Raw genomic sequence first — 8,055 nt, forward strand, 5'->3', positions numbered from 1 at the left:
CTTAGCGAAGTCCATAATAACTATAAGTATTTATTTAGGACCTAAGTAATATTGTTGATGTACGGCAACATATTGCTGTAAAAATTTAGGTATCGAAACCATCAGAACAGATCCTTACATCAAGTAAAAAGACTCCACAGTCCTGATTGTTTTCTTGCTGTGAGATGTCTTCGGCTTTGCAAAATTTACACCCATTCCAGTCAAACAGTGTGCTCTGACGTCGAATGCTCTCATTTTCAAGATACTTCCTAACAGCAACTCATGTTCATGTGTTTGTCAGCATTGATACAAATGATGCAGCATACTTCAAAGCATTAGTGTATACACTTCCTTCACCTCTAAGTGAGTCATAGTACCTCATTTCTTTCTGTGTGTTGTCATTGACCTAAGTATCAACAAATAGTACACTATTGAAACTATTGTGCATATGTGTTGGTGTGAAAGTTGCAGAGGATGTATAGGTTATTGACATTTACCATCAATGTCCAGTGGTTCCCCTTGTCATTTATAATACACAGTAGCCTGTCACACCCAAACAGGTCAACCTAGGGCCACAAAATTATATTATTCGTGTATTGTTAAATGAGATGAGGTAAAGAGCTTAAATGATGCTGCCAGGCACCTTTCTGTACCATCCTGTGACACTTTCTTGGCCGGTAGTGAGTATCTTCTGCATCAAGAAGCTTCTGAGCACTACAATGTTGTCCTGTATTATATAAGCATCAGCATGCAATCTTTAGAAACTACAGTATAATTTTGAATAGTACTAAATAGAAATTGTTTCTTACTTGTCCAGGACTTGACTGTAGAATTAAATGTATTTAATTGGATATAATCTACCGAACACATGAGTTTACCAGTCTGAATATACTTTTTTAAATTAGTAGGTGTGTGTGTCAATTAGCGGACAGCTGTATTAGTTATTACCTTGTCATTTAACCATCTATTACATGTTAGGCGCTCCACATCATCGTCTATCAGCTCTCGTGTCCAAGTTACATCATCTATTTTATCTACATCGATGACCTTGTACTGACTTTCCATTTTGACCTACGATTGAAGTACTGTATAAGTATTGTAAGAATACTTTAGAGCTCACCTGTATCTTGCTGCTATAATATCACTTGTTGGAGCTCTAAATATTTGCTTTCAGTCACAAGTCTAACACTTACTCACAATTTCAGTCTGGATTGATGTGACTTTCTTTTAGTCGGTCAGGAATTGATCTATTGAACTATTAGTCTCTGTCTCACGCACTCTCGTCAGCTTGAAACACACACTGACTCACTCTCTTTGATTTTGGTTACCAACTGATCTGAAAGTAACACTTTTTCACCGACTTCTTAACAAATCTCTCAGGCAACCAACTGATCAAAACACACACACACACACTCACACACACACACACACACACACACACACACTCACACACACACACACACACACACACACACACACACACACACACGCGCACGCACACACACACACACACACACACACACACACACACACACACACACACACAGCGATCTATTTACCGATCAAAGTCTTTGTCAAGAACTGGTGAATTCAGAGCTGTTTAATATGATCTTAGCTCCTCTCTTCTCTCAGTCAGGACTCACCAAATTCTTCGCTTTCAATAATCAATTTGAAGTGATCAAGACACTCGCACACTTTGCATTCATCAATTGCGGTGTACAACTCTCTTTCACGAAACAATCAATTCAACTGAACGGTCTTACTGTCAATCTCACTCTCAGTCTGTCAACTCGAAGAATGCACACTCTCTGCAGGAACTGACAACTGGTTTTCAAACACGCAGGTGCTCTCTCCTGTAGTAGTGACGTCACTAAAAGTTACGCTTCGTGGTAGCGATTTTTTGCTATACCAAACTAATTAGGTTCGCGCGGAAACAGACAGGAAAGAGGATCACGTGATGACATGTGCGTATGAAACCAAAGCCCGTATTATTCTAATATATATTTTGTATCAAGCCATTACAGGTACAGTGCTCTAATTGAAGCTGCATATAACAGACAATAGAGACAGAAATACAAACTAACTAACATGCAATGACTATTCTCACTTAGTCTTTATCTAACTCTAAAGTCTGTCATCACCATGATTTATTGTCTAGTCTCGTCCACGTTCTTCCACAGCTATATAGCCTGCTCACCTTTGGACCAAACTTTTGACTGTCAAAATTACCTGTATTAAATCAATTAATATTCAGACAGATTGTTTTATTAATTTTAAATAAACTTCAAAACTTTACATATACAACAAGCAAATGTTCAAACGTAAAGAATCCACATCAGTCCATAACTCCGTTCATCAATTACGACCTAATGGATTAAAAACAGACAGACAAACAGACAGACAAAAAGACAAACAGACAGGCAAACAATCAGTAGACAATAGGACGGACAAACATAATTTAAAGTAGGGTTTTGAGCTGGCCATGCAGTCGAGACAATGATTTTGTTGATTCTCAGACTGAATTATCTTGGTTTTATAAACAAGTGAATTATTATTTGCATTATAATAGAGATCTTGGTAATTTTTTAGCAACCTATAGCAGAAATGTTGCTCAAGAATTGGCAACCATTTCTAGTTCCATTGATAGTAATGAGAAAGTTGACTCGAATATACTGTACGTGCTGTCCCATGCTACTATTTGTCTTGTCTAAGTGACTCCCTTGAGTTGTCTACTTGTTGCCTTTGCCAGTACAGACAATTAAGTTTTGGAATACGGAATCAAGTTACTAACTAGCTCAAAAGTGTACTAAATTTTGAATGATATGAAAACTTGTAAATAGAGAATGTTCTTTACAAGAGAGTTGAAGCAATGTACAGATACAGTGGTTTAAACTTTTCACCACAACAAACAAACCAAAACATGAAAAAAAAAATCGTAAGGACACGTAGTTAGATCATCAAAAAAGACAGATGTCATCTCTCTTGGACTGTACTTGTGTTAGTTAATGTCAAAGTATTTCATCACTTCACAAAGAGACATAATACAATTATTTCTTATTACTTCTAGAGTATGTATGTATATATATATATATATATATATATATATATATATATATATATATATATATATATATATATATATATATATATATATATATTTTTTTTTTTTTTTTTTTTTTTTTTTTTTTTTTATAGTTTATTCAAATATAAATAATAGCTACCCCTCCACTAGAGGGGCCTCACAACGAAGAACAAACAGAGTAGTCTCTGTCTAAACCTAACAAAGACAAACGGTCCAAAATCATCCTAGCGTATATATATATATATATATATATATATATATATATATATATATATGTTTAGATTGTGATGAATTAACTGGCTTGTCTTTTATTTAGTGGTCTAGACATCTATGTACTTGAAGAAATAATATATGATTCGCTCCGTATATATATATATATATATATATATATATATATATATATATATATATATATATATATATATATATATAGTGTATAGATAGATAGATAGATAGATAGATAGATTTTATTGAATAATTTCTTTCTCTAGCACAAAAGACTAATGAAAACTGCTGTCTATTCTAATGAACGTAAGACTGAACGTCTGTGAAAGCAAGGTCAAGCGAAGAAAAAGCATAAATTAGTCTTTCCAGCTTCCTTAGAATAACTTTAGCATTGCCTTTCTGAAGTGCAACGCTAATCCGGCGTCTAGACACTGACATAAAATCCTTTTTGTTGTATTGACCATATTCATCCTTGGAGCGGTCCCCTAGGGACTTGAGGAAGTTAATGGCTTCCTTGCCCCATCTCCCAAAATGTTCATGTACCAAGGGGATGACATCTGGACGTTGTCCTCCTGGATGGTGAAATTGCTTGTACTTCTCTTTCTTGTGTTGTTCTCGAACAAGGGAGGCATGGCCAGTCACTTTAGCACTAGAGCTAACCACCTCCTTGTTGTAGGGATGAGCTAGCGAGACATCTATCTCAGCATTGGTCAAGCTACCTGAGTCAAAGGTCACAATATCCGGGCGACCAAGGCTGTCGACATAGAGGTTGCGCACTTCCTTCTTGTGGAGAACATCAGCTGAATTTAGACACCTGCACCAGGCCGAGACAATGAAGTCGTGCTGCCAAATTGGGCCACCGTGACGCTTGCATGTCAAGAGGTGGTATGCACCTTCGTCTACTGTAGCTCCACAATCACAGGTGACTGCCCATTGACCAAATATAGGCAAGCCCAAGCGTAAATAAGCCGCTAAGCGATATTCGCGAGTTTCAATAGCGAGCTCATCGTCGGATGGGATTGCGTGAAGCCAAGCTCCAGCTTCCTTTCCTGCAACAGATCTCAAACGAGCAGAACACTGGTCATCGATAGACAAGGCTAGCAAAGTTGCCTCTCTGCCTTGATTAATAGCTGAAGTAAGTCTGTGCTGTAGCTTGTCAGGTTCTGTCAGCAAGTCCTCTAGAGATAAGTGAGCGTAATCACAGCCGCTTTCCAAGATGGATAGCAGTTTCTTATGAGAGTCAGTGAGTTGATGACCTAGAGGGAGGTTCGTAAGAACCTTCCCTAGAAAAGATGGAGAATAACTCGAAAAAGTGAGAAACCGTTTGGGAAGCTGTTGAAAGGTGTTAGACCATGCTGCAAGGAATGCTGCAGGTGAGATGTCTTCCAACATCGTTAAACCGAATCCTCCACTTTTTATTGATAGACAGCACTGTTTCCAATAAAGAGATGGATCAGCCATTATGCCTAGGATAGAACAAAAAGTGCGTTGTGTCAAATCATGATAGATAGATAGATAGATAGATAGATAGATAGATGCGGCTTTCATGGTTACTGAGCATTGCATCTATTCCTTTGTCATGGATCGAGCAATCATTGGACAGTGTAGTCACGAAATTCTTAAAAAAATGGGTCGGTCTTGCTCATTCAGCAGCTGTCTCTCGCCTTTTCCTTAACACCAAGAACGGCGGCCTCCAACTTGGCCAACCGTCAGATTCTTTCAAGAGACTACAGTCTTGCAACCTGCTTCGATTTACTAAATCAAATGACGAATGCTTGAGAGCCCTGGCAACTATAAAGATTTCAAGAGAGACTGAGTTGTCATCAACCAGATTTAGTGCCGGCAGTTTCTTGGCAACTCTTGATACTTCGCCTGGGTGCCTGCAATCAAAAATAAAGAACATCAAAAAGACGATTACGGAATCATCAAATAATCGTCATTTGTCACATCTTACCTCCCTGTCTGTACAAGGTCAAGCGGCTCGATTCAAGGACGTGGAAGCTGAGCACTTTGCCTTGTCCCTAAAATCTCTACCCGATGACTTGTTCAAATGGGCAATAAATGGGCTCCAGGACACCCTCCCATCAGCAACCAACTTACAGTTGTGGAAGAAAATTTTGTGCAATCAATGTCCTCTCTGTCACCAACCCCAATCGCTGTGCCACGTGCTAAATGCATGTCCCAGTCTACTTGATCGAGGTTTGTACAAACAGAGACACGACAATACGCTGAGACTATTTGTGGACTTTCTAAAACGTCATCTTAGTCAACAGTTTTCCATAGTAGCCGACCTACCAGAATCAGTATACAATTTTCCTGTCGATATAACCTGTACCTGCCTTCGTCCAGACATTGTTGTTTGGAATGCCGTCCTCAAAAAGGCCTGGATGCTTGAGCTGTCGGTCCCATTCGAAACAGTCGTGGAAGAAACGAAGGCCCGGAAAGAACGCCGCTATGCCCAACTTGTCAAAGATGCTAACCATCAGTATAAGACGGAGCTTTTGCATCTCTTGGTTGGGTCGAGAGAATTGATTTTTCCTGAAACTCGACGAGCAGTCTGCATGTTGTGCAAGCCTCTTCAACGCGACTTGGACGATCTGTTTCAAGCTGTCATTCATTCCACCCTGAAAGACTCTTTTCGATGCTGGTTGGCAAGAAGAGACAACATCTCTTAACTTAAAAGTGTTTTTTTGTTGTTGTAATTTCTGCTTTTAATCATTTGTGATGTATAGCCTTCGACTGGACCTCTACATAGCACTCCAGAACTCTACTTCTGTTATAGTGCTACCAGTCCTGTAGACGCTTATTGTACTGTATCGTTCGGTATATTACAATAAAGGACCTTCCATAGATAGATAGATAGATAGATAGGGTGTGCACGTATTCTGTGAGCTCCCTATTTTGTTGTCTTTTCTTGCTTTGGAGAGTTTTTCGCTCCAGCTGTCGATCGCATTTCAGTAGCTGACGTCTTTAGCTACTGTTTGATAGATAGAACGCGTCATTTGACGTCAATTTTCATTCATTGTCTTTGTCTGATCGAGTGACACGTGATCAAGAAGTCTCAGTCTAGGAGGAAACGTCGTGCAGACAGACAGCCAACCAACCGTTTCAGGTCTGTTGCGTGTCTGTTCGTCGTTTTGTATCTTGTGCGCAGAGTTTCTCTGCCGTACGAGTGACTGCGCTCGTGTTCGTCAAAGTCAACATGGCGGCGCACATTGTACGCGATATGTCACTGAGGATTCGAATAGACGAAAGCCTCTCGGTATCATACGACGAAGTAGAAGAGGCGGTGTTGAAACACGTACGCGTCGACGAAGTAAGCTGCATTGCCAGAGTGCAGCGTCATCACTACCAGGTCACACTGAAGAACCAAACAGCAAAAGAGACACTCCTGACACACGGAGTAGACGTCAAATCAAGGCATTTCGCCTGCGAATGCGTACAAAAACCGAAGACTCAGTACACAGCAGTCACGTTATTGATGCCTTTCGAAATGGATGATAGTCACGTGACTTCCATACTGTGCAGGAAGGGCACACTCGTATCGACGAGAAGACTAACCAGCAAGAAACACCCGACCATCGAAACGGGTGTCCGATTATTTAAGTTTAAGGATTGTTCAGCCTACGACTTTCCTAGTCTGATCACGATCGGTCACTACAATCTGGTAGTGAGAGTGTGCGGAAAAATGGTGAGGCACTGCTATCGCTGCAAGAGTGCATCACATTTAGTCAGAGACTGTCCCGAACCGGACACTCGTTCACACGACCACCAGGCAGAGATGGATGCCGACACAAATGCCTCGGAACCCTATCCCTTGCGCGAGAGAGCCGACTCGCCCTGGACGTACGACGGTAGATCGTGTGCTGGCACACCCGAACTGTCATATCTAGAAGAAGACAACTCCATCCTACACGGCGACGGACAACGCGACGCTTCTCTAGGCGCGCCCTCGTCTTCTGTTACAGTGGACAACTCGGACCTTCTTCTGGGGTCCGAGGAAGTTGTAGGGGAAGAGTTGACTTCTCAGAACGATGAAGAAGGCAGGCTCCCTGCACAAGCACCAACTCTGGCTGACGGTAGCACTCCCGACGAAACTTCGCACTGTGCGCCCGATCCTCACGTAAATGACAAAGTTACAAACCCTTCCGCTGACTTTTCCCACTCCGTCGCTACGACTAGTCTTCAGACCTCCGGAACAGCCGACTGGGCGGAGGCAACCTTATCGGCTAACCGAGATCACAGTTACTTCGACACGGGCGATAAGGACAACCCTGTCTTTGTCGAAGCACCTCCCAAAAGAAGTAAACGCAGGAAATAGACACAGAGATATGCGAGAAGCCTTTCTTCATCGCCAGGCAGGTCGATGCGGAGCAGATCACGATCGAAAGAACCGAATGTAATCATTCACGAGGGAGAACCGATGATGCCTTATCGCATGCGCGACGGTACGATGGTTATGAGAAAGCTGCGAAGTGATTCCCCGTACTTCAGAAAGAGTAGCGATGCTCCCGAGTTGATCGCTACACTTCCCGACACCCAATAATTGTTCCCTTCTGTCCCACTCTTTCCGTCTAGTCATCTTTTCCTCCTTCCCCTCGTCTTAAGTGTCCTCATGTCGGTCTTAACTATTGCTACCTTAAATGTCAATGGTCTTCGTAACCCGTCCAAGCGTTTTGCTCTAAATCGCTTTCTCTGTTCTCTCCACGTTGATATTGTTGGTGTTCAAGAGACTCATTGGGCTACAGATGAGGAAGCTCAAGAATATA

General features: G+C 41.3%; 2 protein-coding genes across 3 annotated transcripts; both read right to left on the reverse strand.

Annotated features, from left to right (window-relative positions):
- On the reverse strand, positions 1–838 carry LOC134181651 (sentrin-specific protease 1-like). 2 transcript variants are annotated; one of them, XM_062648915.1, is made up of 5 exons: positions 789–838; positions 623–706; positions 477–545; positions 306–385; positions 1–248 (listed from the first exon to the last, which is right to left on the reverse strand). In XM_062648915.1, exons 2-5 carry the CDS (start codon positions 674–676, stop codon positions 86–88), a joined length of 366 nt encoding a protein of 121 aa, XP_062504899.1. In that variant the 5' UTR covers positions 677–706; positions 789–838; the 3' UTR covers positions 1–85. The 2 variants fall into 2 exon arrangements, with proteins under 2 accessions (XP_062504899.1, XP_062504900.1); XM_062648916.1 differs by lacking the exon at positions 789–838 and having other exon boundaries at positions 623–788.
- Positions 839–3,502: 2,664 nt separating this feature from the next.
- LOC134181156 (uncharacterized) lies at positions 3,503–5,799 on the reverse strand. The gene is made up of 2 exons (XM_062648374.1): positions 5,241–5,799; positions 3,503–5,166 (listed from the first exon to the last, which is right to left on the reverse strand). Exon 2 carries the CDS (start codon positions 4,850–4,852, stop codon positions 3,584–3,586), a length of 1,269 nt encoding a protein of 422 aa, XP_062504358.1. The 5' UTR covers positions 4,853–5,166; positions 5,241–5,799; the 3' UTR covers positions 3,503–3,583.
- Between the last annotated feature and the right edge of the window lie 2,256 nt (positions 5,800–8,055).

This window comes from Corticium candelabrum, chromosome 6, assembly GCF_963422355.1.
Source record: "Corticium candelabrum chromosome 6, ooCorCand1.1, whole genome shotgun sequence".
NCBI classification, from domain to species: Eukaryota; Metazoa; Porifera; class Homoscleromorpha; order Homosclerophorida; family Plakinidae; genus Corticium; species Corticium candelabrum.

Excerpts from the sequence above, each read along its gene's own strand:
- LOC134181156 (XM_062648374.1), bottom strand. The coding sequence starts at position 4,852 with ATGCAATGCTCAGTAACCATGAAAGCCGCATCTATCTATCTATCTATC.
- LOC134181651 (XM_062648915.1), bottom strand. The coding sequence starts at position 676 with ATGCAGAAGATACTCACTACCGGCCAAGAAAGTGTCACAGGATGGTAC. Across the intron at positions 546-622 it reads TCACAGGATGGTACAGAAAG|GTTGACCTGTTTGGGTGTGA; the intron begins GTGCCTGGCAGC and ends TTGTGGCCCTAG. Across the intron at positions 386-476 it reads GGAACCACTGGACATTGATG|GTCAATGACAACACACAGAA; the intron begins GTAAATGTCAAT and ends GTTGATACTTAG.